An 18,486-nucleotide genomic window follows, 5' to 3' on the forward strand; every position below is an offset into this window, starting at 1 on the left:
ACCATGTAAAATAGAGTGTGAATCAGAATAGGTATGACCTCATACACTATAGACAGAGTACATAATTGCAGCACGGATGTGATGCAGTTTAAGCAGATGACCCGGGCTCTCTTCTCTCTGAAAATCACCTGCATGTAGGCTACTTTAAGGCTCATGCACGAGCCTGTGCTATGTGCGCGCGGGCAAAGGGTGGACTTGTGTTGAATTGTGGCAGACTCGGCACTTGCGCGGATGCAGAATCAGGAGGAGTCTGCTCGTTGAATTCGAGTGGCTGGCCACCGCCTTCCATTCGCCCCCCCCCGCCCGTTGCTGCAGGAGTCCTCTCCCCCACTGACTGGATACATGAAGAATTACCCGTAAACGACATCTTCCCTGCAATAATGGGCCGCCAGCTAATTACTGCGTTGACGTGTTGATATAAAGATATTTCAGATATCAAATATGAATCATGCATTTGATATTTCTGGCAAATTTGCTCGTGAGCATTCTTGCGTCCTGGCTCCATCCATCCATAGCGGCAATTGGTATGTACTGCATATTCTTAGCCCAATCCTGTCCCTTCATAACGGTATCAGTTACATTTAATAACTCGCATGCTTCTTTGTGTCATTATCTGATATTTATGATAGATATGTTGGTTTTTCTCGCTATGCCGTTTCTATTTTGGGACGGATCTGTCTGTGTCCGGAGGACAATTTAATATGCCGAGCCCTTTTAAGTGACAGTGAGAGAGGGGGCAGACGAAAGCACCTCAGCATCTTTTGTTCAGGTTTATGAACATGAAGTATAGCTAAATTAACCCGAGACAAATGTTTAAGATGAACTCGTTTTAGCTGTATAATTGTGTCTAATTATTAGTACCTCAAAGATCAAAACACCTTTATAAACTGCTGTTGCAGTTTACCTTAACGTTGACCTTAACAAGGCACTCCTTTATTATATTAAGCGCTAATTTAATTATGAATTGAACTGTTCTATTTTCATTAGTAGAATAATATTCAACATAACAACATGAAGAAGCCTACCCAGTCGTTCATATTCAATTTATATTTCAAATATAGATTTTTGTAATGCAATTTAACACTATTTTGAGTTTATGTACATTTGTATTTAATTGTTTATGGGAATCCCCATATAATTATTTTTAGGTAGACCTTGAAAAAGGAATGTCATAGTTTACTGCCATACGCTAATGGTACACATACACAACATTATACACTTAACTCTCTCAATTGTGTCCTGGAGGAATGGTGAAGTCATAATCACTTCCTGCAGTAGCAGCAATTGTTTACATGATTAGATTATGATTGACAGGCTTCCTTATGTTGGGGCTATGCAGAGTATAGACTGACTGTCATGCTCGTGTGGTATCTTCTCTTCTGCAGTTTCTCAAGGAGGAGAGAATGAGGTGGTTGAGAGGGACGCAGTGTCATTATTGTTGGAGCGAGAGGCAACTGCAGCAGCGGCCACAGACAACACAAGTCACCATGCGGCTGAGCATGTGATCACCTACCCCTCTCGGCTCATCTACTACCTGAACGAGGACTCAGAGAGCACTTACCATGACCTGGACACCCGGGCTAGGAACCAGGCCACAGAGGGTCATGATCAGGTAAGACTTTTGGTCAGAACTTGGGATTGTTATCCTATTGGGGAAAGGGGGATACCTAGTCAGTTGTGGAACTGAATGCATCTTCCGCATTTAACCCCTCTGAATCAGAGAGGGCTGCCTTAATCAACATCCATGTCTTCAGCACCCGGGGAACAGTGGGTTAACTGCCTTGCTCAGGGGCAGAACAACATATTTTTACCTTGTCAGCTCAGGGATTTCATCCAGCAACCTTTCGGTTAGTGGCTCAACGCTCTAACCACTAGGCTACCTGCCGCCCCTGAACCTATTGGAGAGCAGTGGTGGTTATGCTTGCCAATGGCAGTACACTTGTCCATGTTGGCACACTGGATAAAGTAAACGGATGAATGGGTATAGTTTGATTTAAATGATAGAAGGAATCATCAATGAGAGCATTGTCTCGCTCTATCCTCCCGTCCTCTCCCATGTTATGAGGGCATTGCCCTATTTTACTTGATATGCAGGGGAGTTTCTTAACTTGGCTCGGCAGTGAAGTTGGCATGGCATTCCTTACAGTCATTACAGTTACAATTTCTCAATTAAATAACCATAGAAATAAGATTATAATTATATAACTATTAATAATAATAATAATAATACATGTGATTTTTATAGTGGTATCACTAATCTTACCATTACCCTTACCAATGGCATCCATTCTCCCAATAAACCTACAATTAGAAAAGAAAACAGCCTGATAAAAACTGAAAACAAGGACCTGTGATGTTGTTAACATTCTCTCTCCCACAGGCAGTCCACCTTGCTCAAGCCAGTTTCCAGTTAGAGGCCTTTGGCTCCAGATTTGTACTGGACCTAACGTTAAACAAGTAAGTGTTTTTGTCTACTTCATACCTTGCTTCTCTTACTCAATACGGTTTGGTTAGCAGGCGGATCTTTTAGCTTATGAAATAGGCGTGGGTATTAGCTAACAGTGATGGATATAGGCATTTGGGTGTTGCCCAGCTCTTGTTATTTCATGGTGTACAGCAGAGAGGTCATTTTATATAAACATAAGGAGTAATTTTCTGAACAGTCTTCCATTTTCATCCAGATCCAGTGTGTGGAACACATCCAACTACAATTTCTGTTATCAAGGTCATGGTCACAACAGTAGCCACGTTCTGCAGGGCCACCGTGCTAGACTCATTGATACGGAGAGCACCATGTTGGGCTGGATGGGTCATCTTTAAATCAAAGTGACAGGTCCCCATGATTCCAAGGGAGTTGTAGGTGATTTTCCTCACTAGTAATGAGGTGTACTATCGGTCAGGTTAATGCAGGGCCTCATGAGTCTTTGCTATGGTGATTGAACAGGTCCTCTTGGCAGAGACTGCCTGTGTGTCTCATCAATGGTAGACCTCATGTTGTGTTCACCATCAGTCTTCTCAGAGCTGTCACATGAAGAACATTAGCTCCTATGACTGTGAACATACATTATGTTGTGGGCTGATTATAATATCTTAAAGCTAAATGAACACTCAAATAAGAGCCTGGCAAATGCATTGTCTTTTCAAGTGAATATAGGTATGGGGAAGCATGGAGACTCTTGGCAGCCATTGACCTTTGAAGGTAGTGTGGTTTGGTGACCATGTGTAGGAAGGTAGTAGAGATGGGGGAAGTGGTCATGGTGACCAATGCTGTCAGAGGAGATGGGATGATACACACACACACAATAAACTACAGCAGGAAGCATGAGGGGTCGGTGCCCTGTCCCTGACCTGATCATCCCTGTCCCTGACCATCTCCTGGCCTCACAACACAAACTAGTTTTCCTGTTACTCTCAGTCCCAACAGTCAGGCTTTGAACAATAGCATTTAATCAAGAGAAAATGTGTTTTTGATCAGACATTACACAATAAGTAACCTTGCGGAAGTGAAGAGAAGCTGTTCTTTGTGACCAGATCCTATGTTGTTTTCATTGATTGTGAGTATTATGTGAGTGTGACTTTTTGGTGCAGGTCTTTTTAGTCTGTCTATGGGTAGGATGAATTCTGCTCACTGTTGTAGCTGTGAGAATGCTGATCTAAATATAGATAGGTCTGCAACCTGCCAATGGGTGCAACTTGTACTGCTCGCTGTTCCTCTTACTTCTGCACCTGGAGAACATATTTTCAGCATAATAGAGTTGACTATTTTTAAAGGGATACTTCGGGATTTTTCTACTTCCCCAGAGTCAGATGAACTTGTGGATGCCATTTTATGTATCTCTGTCCAGTATGAAGGAAGTTGAAGGTAGTTTTGCGAGCCAATGCTAACTACCATTAGCGCAATGACTGGAAGTCTACGGGTATCAGCTAGCCGTTAGCGCAATGACTGGAAGTCTATGGGTATCTGCTAGCCGTTAGCACAATAACTGGAAGTCTAAGGGTATCTGCTAGCAGCAGATACCCTTAGACTTGCACTAACACTATTTAGCAATTGTGCTAGCGCTAGTTAGCAACTTCCCAAATCCCAAGGTATCCCTTTAACAGTGAACTGTGTTTTATTGTCATTTCAATGTCAAAACCGATATAGTTTTCATGGAAAACCTATATGCAGATGGTTTAATGTAGGTCTAGATTGAGTATCTACTGGTCTCATAATATCTCTGTGTTTTAATTAGCATTGATCTGGGGCTGATTCAGTCATGCAGTGGTCTGGGCTGCAGTACAGTATGTCTTGTCCTCCCTTTCCCAGAGCATCACTATTCAATTAGGCGCAGACTGATTATTTCCATGTGCCAGGGCTATAGCAATGATAGCATCATGTGTCATTGGGGGATTTGGGCTGGAGCTGGTCTTTCGCCAGGCCCCAGAACCTCCTGCAGTTTCTGGTCTTTCCCCTCCTCTACCACTGCATTGTGTAACTCAGTCTCCTGTGGACTCAAATACCTCAGGGTAGGACTCCTTGGCCCCAAACACATAAACACTCTCATACACACTGGCTGCACATTACACATTGCGACATGTACTTCTCCGGCCTCCCTTCTCTACACACACACATACACACACTTCAGTACACTCACGTTCCACTGCTCCAGCCCTCCACACTCTGCAATGCCGCACTCTCCCCTCTCTCCCCTCCACGCACTTTCTCTCTCTCTCTCTCTCTCTCTTCCTCACTCACTCACACATACACACACACTCTGTCTCTGTCTCACACATACATGCATGCACGCACACATACACACATTTTCTCTCACGTACACAGACATTCACACACACACTCACAGTGCTGTGGCACACTCTCCTCTCCCTGCCTCATACGTCAAGCTAAAAATAGCCCCTCACTCAGGAATCTCTCACAGACACTGCACTGGTGCTTTGACTCTCTCTCTCTCTCTCTCTCTTTCTCTCTCTCTCTACACTCAACTGTGCACAGCACTTCCAGCCCACTCGCTGAGCAACGCTTCAAAATGTCACACACGTACAGTACATTTCCAAAGACACTTCTTTTGTATTTTTTTTCTACTTTTCTGCAGCAAAAGGTGCTGTATGTCCAGGGGTGGGAGGGTGTTTTGAATGAGATCTACAAGGTTACCCCGAAAAGCGCCATTGTGGCAGAAATGTCAGTCTCTTGAAGTCAGTCGTCAGCTAACAGATTGAGTGTGTGTAACGGTGTGGTGTGACATGGCTCGCTGAGTCAGACGGTGGGAACAGCCTGGAGGACAGTGGTGCTCAAGGTGAAGCAAAAGCCTCACACAATCATTTATCATGTCTTGCTTCATTGACACCATTTTGAAAAGGGATATGATATTCTTAGTTACTTGTATCAATGTCATACCTGGCATGGCTGTTGTTCTATGTTATTTGCCTGTCATGGCTGCTTTTCTATGTTCTTTGCCTGTCATGGCTGCTTTTCTATGTTCTTTGCCTGTCATGGCTATTTTTCTATGTTCTTTGCCTGTCATGGCTGCTTTTCTATGTTCTTTGCCTGTCATGGCTGCTTTTCTATGTTCTTTGCCTGTCATGGCTGCTTTTCTATGTTCTTTGCCTGTCATGGCTGCTTTTCTATGTTCTTTGCCTGTCATTGCTATTTTTCTATGTTCTTTGCCTGTCATGGCTGCTTTTCTATGTTCTTTGCCTGTCATGGCTATTTTTCTATGGTCTTTGCCTGTCATGGCTGCTTTTCTATGTTCTTTGCCTGTCATGGCTATTTTTCTATGTTCTTTGCCTGTCATGGCTATTTTTCTATGGTCTTTGCCTGTCATGGCTGCTTTTCTATGTTCTTTGCCTGTCATGGCTGCTTTTCTATGTTCTTTGCCTGTCATGGCTGCTTTTCTATGTTCTTTGCCTGTCATGGCTATTTTTCTATGTTCTTTGCCTGTCATGGCTGCTTTTCTATGTTCTTTGCCTGTCATGGCTGCTTTTCTATGTTCTTTGCCTGTCATGGCTATTTTTCTATGGTCTTTGCCTGTCATGGCTGCTTCTCTATGTTCTTTGCCTGTCATGGCTATTTTTCTATGTTCTTTGCCTGTCATGGCTATTTTTCTATGGTCTTTGCCTGTCATGGCTGCTTTTCTATGTTCTTTGCCTGTCATGGCTGCTTTTCTATGTTCTTTGCCTGTCATGGCTGCTTTTCTATGTTCTTTGCCTGTCATGGCTATTTTTCTATGTTCTTTGCCTGTCATGGCTGCTTTTCTATGTTCTTTGCCTGTCATGGCTATTTTTCTATGTTCTTTGCCTCTTATGGATGTTCTTTCTAATCAATGTACTTACTCATTTTAGAAAAAGTATTTGTTTTTGAAATAATGATACAATTTCAAATTATGAGTTGTTTTAGATGTTCTCTTGCTCTAGATGGTGTTTAAAGGTTAGAATAGATTTGTCATTGGTTTGAACTCCAAAAGAGCATTTCTCCTTGTTTGTTCACTAAATGACAGCTTTGTGATGGATTCTCTATCCCTTTTTTGGAAACAGTCTGTCACGACTGTGTGTTGACTGTCTTTCATACTCTTTCAGAGTATGCAGCTTGGTGTATTTATGCTGTATTATACTGTATGTATCTTATACATATTCTTGTACTGTCTCAACCACCTGGCAGCCTAACAAAAATAATGTTTCCCTCCCTCCCTCTCATTACATTTACATTTAAGTCATTTAGCAGACGCTCTTATCCAGAGCGACTTACAAATTGGTGCATTCACCTTATGATATCCAGTGGAACAACCACTTTACAATAGTGCATCTAACTCTTTTAAGGGGGGGGTTAGAAGGATTACTTTATCCTATCCTAGGTATTCCTTAAAGAGGTGGGGTTTCAGGTGTCTCCGGAAGGTGGTGATTGACTCCGCTGACCTGGCGTCGTGAGGGAGTTTGTTCCACCATTGGGGTGCCAGAGCAGCGAACAGTTTTGACTGGGCTGAGCGGGAACTGTACTTCCTCAGAGGTAGGGAGGCGAGCAGGCCAGAGGTGGATGAACGCAGTGCCCTTGTTTGGGTGTAGGGCCTGATCAGAGCCTGAAGGTACGGAGGTGCCGTTCCCCTCACAGCTCCGTAGGCAAGCACCATGGTCTTGTAACGGATCCTCTCCTCATTCGAACTGAAGCATCGTACCTACTCTTTTTATAGCCGCACAGTATTCAACGTTTAAGCTACCTTTTTAACTGTGAGATGGTGTGGGTGTATTTTAAGTTCATGTGGGTGTATTTGACGTTGGGTTTTTGAAGAGGATTACCTAAGGTTTGTGGTGATTGTTGAATGTAGCTGTTTAACAGGATACACGCCTTTAACCCGCCAAGTAAGTCACAGTACTAGGCCAGACCACAGCCAGACGGTTAGGGCAGCAGGTCATCACAACAGACACACAACATGTCACTAACCCACACCCTTCTCCTTTTACTTCCTAGTGACTTGTTGTCGTCGGATTATGTGGAGATCCACTATGAAGAGGGTAAACCTGTTCTATCAAAGGTAACATCTCCAGTCAGAACACCAACTCTGTTTGGGTACCTGTTTTTCGTTTTCTCTTTTTTCAGAGGAGCCTAATTGGTTCCCTGTGGAAGGTACAGGGCCTGCAGCTGTTACAGGATGTATTGTTTTGTTTAACTGTGGCTAGTTAGGGCCAATCAAAGAACAAGTGGAGAGTTAAAGCAAAATGCAGAAAAATGCTTAAAGACATCCAAACTATTCATCCTACTATGTTGACAGGACCACTGGGGTTCACAGACATGAAAATAAATAAAATGGCCTTGTATAGTACAGAGGTACTTTGACATTTCTATTTTGATGTTATTTATTGACTTGGTCTTGATGTATCCTGACATTGCTGTTATTGATTACCATTAGCTAACCTCATCAAGTCAATGGTGCTCCATCATCAGTACAACTATACTTTATCTTATCCACCCTGATGTTGTGTAAGTGTTGCATCTGTTTTAGTGATGTAAGAGAAAGACCGAGGGAAGGAGGGAGGGATAGACTGCTAGCAAGAGAGAGGTAAAAGAGGCTAGAGATGTGATAGTTGGCTGATGTGTGCCTGTGTTAGTTACTGTACTGCTGCTGCTGCTGCTGGTGTTGCTGAATCAGGTTGAGGCAGAGGGGCTGGGCTGGGCACAGTGGAGCTAGCTGACTCAGCACAGCTCCCCTCCGCTCCCCTGCAGCCTCCTGTCTCTCCTGCCTGCCTGGCTGCCTGGAACCCAGGTCACGTGACAGGGGAGCTAGAGACGCTGGTGCTCTGCAGTAGCTATGCAGTGTGGGATGGTGGGAGTGAAAGAGAGAGTGTCCTCTGCTCACCCTGGGCCTAGTTGATAACTGAGTCACAGATGAGGGAGAGGGCGAGGGAAAGTGATGTGGACCATTGAGGTCTGAAGAAGAACAGTCATTAGTTTGAGGCCCACCACCACAACCCACACTGCAGAAAGATATTATTTATAAATGTGAGCTGAATGCGTAAACCAGGCTGCAGATGACATATTGCACACATTTATAGTCTCTCCAACTGAATAAACAGTCAAAGTCGACAATGTTGCAATAATCCAGCAAATACACCCTGGGCCTAGTTGAAAGTAGGCTACTCCATCTGAGTTACGTTGCATTGCTATATATTGACTCATATGGTACAGCTGTGAATGTGATAAGTACGCCGTGTATGTATTTGTTTGATGAATATTTTGAAGGAAGCTCCACTCCAAACCCATGGAGTAATGTTGGTATGTACACTCAGTGGCCAGTTTATTAGGTGCACAACCCCGTTCACGAAAATGGTTCGCTCCTACTGACAGTGAGTTACATGGCCGTGGCTTGCTATATAAAGCGGGCAGACAGGCATCGAGGCATTCAGTTACTGTTCGATTGAATGTTAGAATGGGCAAAACAAGTGACTTAAGCGACTGAGCATGGCGATGATTGTCAGTAGCAGGCCCGCCAGTTCCAGTATGTCAGAAACGTCCGGCCTCCTTGGCTTTTCACGGATGACAGTGAAAATAATGGCAAATAACGGCGCAGTACAACAGTGGTGTGCAGAACGGCATCTCAGAACGCACAACTCGTTGATCCTTGTCACAGATGGGGTATTGCAGCAGACGACCACACCGGGTTCCACTCCTATCAGCTAAAAACAAGAAGAAGCGGCTCCAGTGGGCACGTGATCACCAACACTGGACAACTGAGGAGTGGAAAAAAATTGCCTGGAACCAACAAATCCTGGTTCCTGTTGCTTCATGCTGATAGCAGAGTCAGGAATTGGCGTAAGCAGCATAAGTTTATGGCCCCATCCTTCCAAGTGTCAACGGTACAGGCTGGTGGCAGTAGGGTATTGGTGTAGGGAATGTTTTCCTGGCACACGTTAGGTCCCTTGATACCAATTGAGCAATGTTTCCATGCCCTGAACAATTCAGGCTGTTCTGTATGTTTTTCTGGAGGCAACCCCATGCTAGATGTGTGTACCTAATAAACTGTGTACAGTGTACAGTATATGTCTCATATTTGCCCTCTGCTCTACAGTAGGTGATGTTGTATAAGTATTGTATAAATGTTGTTTCTGTGTATCCTCAGGGTGGTGAGCACTGTTACTACCACGGCCAGGTGAGGGGGGAAGATGACTCTAATGTGGCCTTGTCTACCTGCAATGGGCTGCAGTAAGTGAACACCAGCAGTTTTACATAAAAGTCCGTGCACGGAATACTTGTAGATATCGGTGCTTTCCACAGCTGCTATTGACTTAGTATTGACTGTCTTCTCTCTTCACTTTTCCTCTCGCTCCCTCTCTCTTTACCTGACAGCGGAATGTTTGATGATGGACTCTATGTGTATCTAATTGAGCCTTTGCAACAGACTCACTCAATTGTAAGTTCTTCCTCATATTTAGGTTTTTCAAAAGCTTTGCTACACAAATACTATTTGTTCTACCTCTACTTGTGCTACTGCTAGGATCGCTTCTGCCACTTTTACTGTTACTAAAGCCTCCTTTTTTCCTGTAAAGCACATTAGGTTATCTAGTAAAGATTGTATGTTTGCCATTGACAAGGGTGTTCTTGTTTTTAAAGGAAGTCCATGGTTTACAATAGTGAAGGACATAATGATAACAAAGTGCTGCAAGTGTGGAAATGGTTATACCTCACTAATCTGTATTGAGCTTTTCCAAAAGTTATATAAGCATAGAATGTACAGTGCCTTCAGGAAGTATTCACACCCCTTGACTTATTCCACATTTTGTTGTGTTACAGCCTGAATTCAAAATTGATTCAATAAAAAACAAGTATCACCCATCTACACACAATACCCCATTATGACAAAGTGAAAACATGTTTTTAGAAATTCTTGCAAAACAAACAAACAATGAAATACAGAAATATCTAATTTACATAAATATTCACATCCCTGAGTCAAGACATGTTAGAATCCTCGTTGGTTTAAAAAAAATCACTTCTACTTTAAGTTAGAGGCCAGGAAATAGATAGGTGATTACAGCTGTGAGTCTTTCTGGCTCTTGAAGTTCTTTTCACACCTGGATTGTACATTTTCCCATTATTCTTTTCAAAATTCTTCAAGTTCTCTCAAGTTGGTTGTTGACAATAAAAAAAAATAATAATAAAAAAAGAAAATATTTGTATTTTTTAAATAATTGTTTTTTATTATTAACCCATCCACCATCCCCTCTCTTCGGAGGACACATATATTTTGGGGTGCTTACAGGTTCTGATACATATACATACATTTTACATATACATTTTACACATACATTTGACATATACATTTTACATACATTTTACACATATATTTACATATACGGTACTTTTATGTACAGCAATCACATAACAATAATACGTTACCGACATAAGCTCTTTAATCCCTCCCTTCAGCCACTCTCAGCCCATCCCACCTAACACCCTAGACCCTCTTTTGGTTTCCATGTTCCATATATTTTTCAGTTGTGCTGTGATGTTTGACATACATGTTGAACCTTTCTAATTCATAGTATCCACAGATTGTGAGCTAAAGATGAAAACCTTTCCTACGAGTATTATTATATTATTGATTGACTGACTATGGTTTTCCAAATCGCCCAACACTGCTATTTGTAAGGTTAATTTTAAGTGAATGTTGTGATTTTTTAAGTGAATGTTGTGAGCAGAAACAAGCTACATAGGGGCAATACCAGAATAAATGATCTAGTGATTATGTCTCTTCGCAGCAAAATCTACAGAGCTGAGATTTTTGTATGCCCGATATTGTTGACCATTGCTAGACAGCCATTTTCATGTCTTGACATAGATTTTCAAGTCGATTTAAGTAAAAACTGTAACTAGGCCACACAGGATCATTCAATGTTGTCTTGGTAGGCAACTCCAGTGTATATTTGGCCTTGTGTTTTAGGTAAATGCCCTGCTGAAAGGTGAATTTGTCTCCCAGTGTCTGTTGGAGAGCAGACTGAACCAGGTTTTCCTCTAGGATTTTGCCTCTGCTTAGCTCTATTCTGTTTATTTTTATCATACTCATAACACGATTCAGTATATTTATGTATTTAGTACATGAAGTTCCTTTCTTTGCCACATTTTTTGCATTATTACTTTAGTGCATTGTTCCAAACAGGATGCATGTTTTTGAATATCTTTTTTTCTGTACAGGCTTCCTTCTTTTCGCTATGTCATTTAGGTTAATATTGTGGAGTAACTACAACGTTGTTGATCCATCCCCAGTTTTCTCCTATCACAGGTATTACATTTTGTAACTGTTTTAAAGTTACCACTGGCCTGAAATCCCTGAGCAGTTTCCTTCCTTTCCGGCAACTGAGTTAGGAAGGACACATTTATCTTTGTAGTGAATGGGTGTATTGATACACCATCTGAAGTGTAATGAATAACTTCACCATGCTCAAAGAAATATTCAATGTCTGCTTTTTTTCAAGGAATTGGAAAACCTCCCTGGTCTTAGTGGTTGAATCTGTTGGAAATTCACTGCTCGACTGAGAGACCTTACAGATAACTATATGTGTGGGGTACAGAGATGAGGTAGTCATTCAAAAATCATATTAAACACTATTATTGCACACATAGTGAGTCCATACAACTTATTATGTGACTTGTTAAGCACATGTGTACTCCTGAACTTATTTAGGCTTGCCATAACAAAGGGGTTGAGTACTTATTGACTCAATACATTTCATTTTTTCATATTTTATTAATTTGTAAACATTTCTAAAAACATAATTCCACTTTTACATTATGGGGTATTGTGTGTCGGCCAGTGATACAAAATCTCAATTTAATACATTTTAAATTCAGGCTGTAACACAACAAAATGTGGAAAAAATCAATGGCTGTAATACTTTGTGAAGCCACCGTATATCAGTCAAGGTCCATGATGCAAATGGAAAGAATAATGGTAATGTAATGATAATGATAATGTAGTAAGCTTAATAAAGTATTGAGTTTTACATGTCTACCTTAAATATTGATTGATGTTGACTAGTTGTGAAAATGTGATCATGCTCCTTGCCATGCAGACCAATGTCGATGCCCTCCGAGCCAGCCAGTCTCTACCCCGTTATGACCTATCTTTTGTAACTTGACCCCTGTTCCCTGATCCCTGTTTCCACCACATTTATCACACCCTTGCTGACGGTTAATGGTTTCCCTCTCAGGATACAGCTGCACGACCCCACTCACTGCGCAGGAGGCCCACCCTCCAGAGGAACAATGACCAAGAGGAACTGGGTAATGAGTTATGCATCTTTCTGTCATCATGAATCTTGCATAACCTCCAAGAGGCCTCCACCACTTTATATCAACACTCTCAAGGCGTGTCTACCTGACATTCCAAAACCGTTCTTATCCTCTCCTACTAACGCTAACATTAGGTTCCCCATATGACAGCTCTAGACCTGGGTGAAATACATATACACATACTTTCAAATAGCTGTGTTGCGCTTGATTTGGTTTGCCCAGTAGGTTGGAACCAATGGAGTGAAAGGGAAAAGGGGATACCTAGTCAGTTGTACAACTCAATGCCTTTAACTGAAATGTGTCTTCCGCATTTAACCCAACCCCTCTGAATCAGAGAGGTGCGGGGGGCTGCCTTAGTGAAGAACAAACTCCAAGGTAAATCAATTGTCTTTTATATGTATTTGACCTATGCATACTTCAATGTATTTGACCTATGTATTTGACCCAGATCTGGACTGTGTCACAGGACACAGCAGGTTTCCCTCCTATGGCAGCTGTATCTTGCCCTATACATTGGTGTGTTTCTCTTCCCGGGTAAAGGTCCAATGCAGCCGTCTGGGTAACATTGAAAGTAGCTTGCTAGCTAGGTTTCCATCCAATTGGCGACAGATGTTCATGCAAACTGACTTGTTGGAGATAAAAATCACTGCATAATGACGTAGTGCACCCAAAATGTACTTTTTAGTTGAAGTTAAAAATCTAAAGTTCAATGTGATTCCATCGCATTTTCAACTTTAACCGATAATTGTCACAAAAACTGTTGTGTTAAATAGAAAATGTGCCTACTCTGGTCTTGGTACCTGGGCTCTAGCAAACAGCTCGCAGATACAGTAGGCTAGTCTACATGATGAGATAATTATGGATACGAGCGAAAATATTTGTATTTGTCAAGCGGCAGTCAAGCATCGATCATCATTTCAACAGAATAAGACCGTTGATATTTATTGGAAAGGAGCATCAAGCTCATCACCTTGCACTTTCACCTCCCTGTGAAGTTCATCACAACTTCTATCATCTGTAGCCTAATCAACTGTATGGTTTCCTGAGGACCACACACTATATCATCGCGTGATCCAAGTTTACTTCTATACGATGGTTATTATATCAATATTTGTGCAAAAAGGCGTTCCCACCGCCATTTCTCGCAATTGTACCAACACAAAAAGATCCCACCATATCGAACAAACTATTTATCTTTCCTTATTTATTCAGTTGTATCGAAACGTCCTGTTTCCATCACAACTGTCATGATTTTTTTTTATACAGTATGACTGTTTTCAATTAAACTTGTCAAAAATAAACAAAATAGCTTCTTAGCAAAGAGCCATTTTTCAAGAAATAATTTTCCTAGGACTGTCTGGGAGTGGTCTGAGTGGGAAGGGGAAAACAGAAAAAAGAGCTGTTATTAGCAGAGAGGTTTGGAACTCTCTTTCTTATTGGTCTATTAACTAATTCACTGCCTGGTGATGTCACCAGGCAGGCCAAAACTCCATCCCAACAAAACAGGCTGAAATTTCACTTCAATAACATTATCATAATTTTCACAATTTCACAGTATTATTCCAACCTCATAGCGTGGAAATATATATAACATACAGGCAAATCACATTTCTGACTGCACTGGGCCTTTAATGTGTTCTATGTCTCTCTAGTGGAGGAGGAGCAGCTGCTTTCGGAGCTGGATGACATGTCCTGGCTGAAGCGCAGGAAAAAGCGGGCTGTAAGTCTGTGACCTCATCAGTCCCTTAAAAGGATTTTGTAACACACTCCACCTACTGTAAGTTCATTCACTCCTGCTGTATTATGTAGTGTGTTAAGTTATTGTGTTATGTAGCCTTGGGTTACAACGTAGCCTCCCAGTATAGGTCCATCATTTAAAGTGACCTCTTTTAATTTTGTTTATCTCTCACATCATAATTTGCAACTCAACTCAGCACCACACAACATGTTGTCTTTTGTTGTCTTCCTCTATACATCTTTCATGTCTGTGTGTTATGAAAGTGAACTGATCTGTGTTTTTTTCCCAGATGCCTCGGAATGTCTTTGAGGAAATGAAGTATTTGGAGATTATGATTGTCAGTGACCACAATATGGTATGTGCCCTCAAAAAAACAAAACAGTCAACACATAGACACAAGACAGGAAATATGAGTGAGCTGGTGTGAAATATTTCAGCAATGTCTTTTACTGTAAGAATGACTCAAAATAGTATTCAACCAACTATGCCCACAAGAGGGTGCAACACGATTGAATGTGGTGGACGCATGATTCATATCCTATCTAACATAACCATTGTCCAGATTTGAAAACACCAGTCTTATTCTATTGTTGGACCGTCATAAAAACAACATGCATATTTTATGCATTTTTAAAATGGTGTCGGAGAAAATTGGTATATTTATGTATTTATTCAAATTGCACTTAATAATCCTTTTTAATCAAAGCTATGTGCCATTATTTTTGTGTGGGGTGCAGTATAAGCGACACAAGGCCAAGCAGCACACCAGGAACTTTGCCAAGTCAGTGGTGAACTTTGTGGATGCTGTGAGTAACCTCTTCAGTTGGCTCTGAGAACTGATTCTTTACTTTGTGCCTCTTTTAAACTCTACAAATATTCAGTCCTCTATTTCCTTTTTCTGGTATATGTATCAGGGTGCCCACCAGAACATCCAGAATAAGGCTAAACTCTGATACTTTACTGGCTGTTGATATGTTTGTGTACCTTGAGGTATATTTTCAGTGTAATCATAGTTGAATCAATGATTGTGTTTTTTGCAAAGTACAGGAATACCTAAACGTTTATGTGTATGCGTCCAGCACAGGAGGTTGGTGGCACCTTAATTGGGGAGGACGGGCTTGTGGTAATGACTGGAGCGGAATCAGCGGAATGGTATCAAATACATCAAACACATGGTTTGATGCCATTCCATTTGCTCCGTTCCAGCCATTATAATGAGCCGTCCTCCCCTCAGCAGCCCCCAGTGGTGTATATCACGTTATGCGTATGTCTATTGAGAAAAGTTGTTCAACATGTTATTAGAGAGCACCTAGAGGTAGAACCCAGTAATGACCACTTCCTCATGTATCACACTGTACATCTCCTGTACCCTGAGTCGGCCCCATACTCGTGTCTGTGCTATTCAGATTTTGTACTGTATCACTACGGTGTTTGTTGTTGCTCTGTGTAGCCGTGATGTGCAATAACAGTCCCTTGTCTCTCCCTGCTCCCAGTGTGCTTTGTCCCCTGTCCCATGTCTGTCCTCAGACAGTACAGATGATCATTCACACCCAGTGTTCTTCTCCTGTCCCTGTGCTGTCATTTCTCTCTCTCTCGCGCTCTTTTTCTCTTTCTCTGTGTCCTCCCACTACCCATCATGCGCCGATGACAGGTCTTTAAGGAGCACCTGCACACACGGGTTGTTCTGGTTGCAGTGGAGATATGGACGGACAAGGACCACATTCCCATCAGTGTGAAGCCACTGGACATGCTGAAAGATTTCTCTAAGTACCGGGCGCAGAGCATCAAGCAGCACGCTGACTCTGTGCACCTCTTCACGTAAGTGCCCTCTCCTCTCTGTCCCTCGGGGCCAACCCATGCTGCTACTCGCCAGACTGCCATTAGTATATCTTACACACTGAGTCCTTATGGCTTCCCAGAATATTAGAGCATGTCAGAGGACTAGGCCCTAATACTTTGGCTTTAGCAATAAAGCAAAACATTTCCATCTACTTCCATTTGTCTTCCAAGGGCAGCTGAATACCTCTCACTTGTCCGTCTACCTGTCTGTTTGATAGTTACTCTGTGTCTCTTTGATGCACAGCAATGTGACCTTCCACTACCGCCGGAGCAGCGCAGCGTACTTCGGGGGCATGTGCTCTGTGAGCCGTGGAGTAGGGGTCAACGAGGTAAGATATGCTGACTAATGTACATGATCGTACTGTTTGATTACAGCAGAGCAGACGAGTAACTGCTGATTTGCTGTACCTGCAGTATGGCACCACGTGGACCATGGCTTCATCACTCTCCCAGAGCTTGGCACAGAACCTAGGCATCCAGTGGGATCCAGCCGCCAAGAGAAGTACAGAGACTGGCTCCCATTCATCACTGCACATTAATTTCTGCCTTACAGACAGACACTATTTAAGGAACAGCTTAAAACATTTTAGGCACATACACTACCGTTCAAAAGTTTGGGGTCACTTAGAAAATGTCCTTGTTTTTGAAAGATAATAATTTTTTTTGTCCATTAAAATAACATCAAATTGATCAGAAATACAGTGTAGACATTGTTAATGTTGTAAATGACTATTGTAGCTGGAAACGGCAGATTTATAAAAATAAAAAATGGAATATCTACATAGGCGTACAGAGGCCCATTATCAGCAACCATCACTCCAGTGTTCCAATGACATGTTGTGTTAGCTAATCCAAGTTTATAATTTTAAAAGGCTAATTGATCATTAGAAAACCCTTTTGCAATTATGTTAGCACAGCTGAAAACGGTTGTCCTGATTAAAGAAGCAATACAACTGGCCTTTTTTAGACTAGTTGAGTATCTGGAGCATCAGCATTTGTGGGTTTGATTACAGGCTCAAAATGGCCAGAAACGAAGCACTTTCTTCTGAAACTCGTCAGTCTATTCTTGTTCTGAGAAATGAAGGCTATTCCATGCGAGAAATTGCCAAAAAACTGAAGATCTTGTACAACGCTGTGTACTACTCCCTTCATAGAACAGCGCAAACTGGCTCTAACCAGAATAGAAAGAGGAATGGGAGGCCCCGGTGCACAACTGAGCAAGAGGACAAGTACATTTTAGAGTGTCTAGTTTGGGAAACAGACGCCTCACAAGTCCTCAACTGGCAGCCAGTCTCAACGTCAACAGTGAAGAGGCGACTCCGGGATGCTGGGCTTCTAGGCAGAGTTGCAAAGAAAAATACATATCTCAGACTGGCCAATAAAAAGAAAAGATTAAGATGGGCCAAAGAACACAGACACTGGACAGAGGAACTCTGCCTAGAAGGACAGCATCCCGGAGTCGCCTCTTCACTGTTGACGTTGAGACTGATCAATTAGCCTTTTTAAATGATAAACTTGGATTAGCTAACACAACGTGCCATTGGAACACAGGAGTGATGGTTGCTGATAATGGGCATCTGTACGCATATGTAGATATTCCATAAAAAATCTGTCGTTTCCGGCTACAATAGTCATTTACAACATTAACAATGCCTACACTATATTTCTGATCAATCTGATGTTATTTTAATGGGCAAAAAATGTGCTTTTCTTTCAAAAACAAGGACATTTCTAAGTGACCCCAAACTTTTGAACAGTAGTGTATGTTTGTACCAATTTCTTTGTATGATAGCCATGTTGTGTGTTGTTCTTTCACAGAGGAATGTGGCTGTGCTGACTCCTGGGTGGGCTGCATCATGGAGGATACTGGGTAATGTTCTACTGCTCAACTGTTATTCTCACTTTCTCTCTCTGTTTCTGTGTCTGTCTCTATGTCTTTCTCTCTCAAACGCACGCACGCACGCACGCACGCACGCACGCACGCACGCACGCACGCACGCACGCACGCACACACACACACACACACACACACACACACACACACACACACACACACACATACACACACAGAGAGACAGAGTATAACACCATGAAGCAGATGTTATAATTAAAGGTTCGATTAGGAGAGAGAATAGAT

At 42.1% G+C, this 18,486-nt stretch overlaps 1 protein-coding gene across 3 annotated transcripts in view; it reads left to right on the forward strand.

Moving 5' to 3' along the window:
• The first annotated feature begins 213 nt into the window (after positions 1-213).
• The window catches only part of LOC139546828 (disintegrin and metalloproteinase domain-containing protein 23-like), a 35,994-nt gene continuing 17,721 nt past the window's right edge, over positions 214-18,486 (forward strand). The window contains exons 1-14 of one of the 3 annotated variants that reach the window (XM_071355666.1): positions 214-524; positions 1,386-1,612; positions 2,381-2,457; positions 7,457-7,520; positions 9,603-9,685; positions 9,830-9,893; positions 12,691-12,763; positions 14,425-14,492; positions 14,800-14,865; positions 15,248-15,316; positions 16,162-16,328; positions 16,594-16,678; positions 16,764-16,851; positions 18,168-18,219. In XM_071355666.1, coding sequence (XP_071211767.1) covers positions 449-524; positions 1,386-1,612; positions 2,381-2,457; positions 7,457-7,520; positions 9,603-9,685; positions 9,830-9,893; positions 12,691-12,763; positions 14,425-14,492; positions 14,800-14,865; positions 15,248-15,316; positions 16,162-16,328; positions 16,594-16,678; positions 16,764-16,851; positions 18,168-18,219 — 1,259 coding nt within the window. In that variant the 5' untranslated portion in view covers positions 214-448. The remainder of the gene's footprint in view (positions 525-1,385; positions 1,613-2,380; positions 2,458-7,456; positions 7,521-9,602; positions 9,686-9,829; positions 9,894-12,690; positions 12,764-14,424; positions 14,493-14,799; positions 14,866-15,247; positions 15,317-16,161; positions 16,329-16,593; positions 16,679-16,763; positions 16,852-18,167; positions 18,220-18,486) is intronic. The other 2 variants (XR_011669276.1, XM_071355665.1) reach the window with 2 other exon arrangements.

The sequence above is a fragment of the Salvelinus alpinus genome, chromosome 20 (assembly GCF_045679555.1).
Source record: "Salvelinus alpinus chromosome 20, SLU_Salpinus.1, whole genome shotgun sequence".
Taxonomy (NCBI): Eukaryota; Metazoa; Chordata; class Actinopteri; order Salmoniformes; family Salmonidae; genus Salvelinus; species Salvelinus alpinus.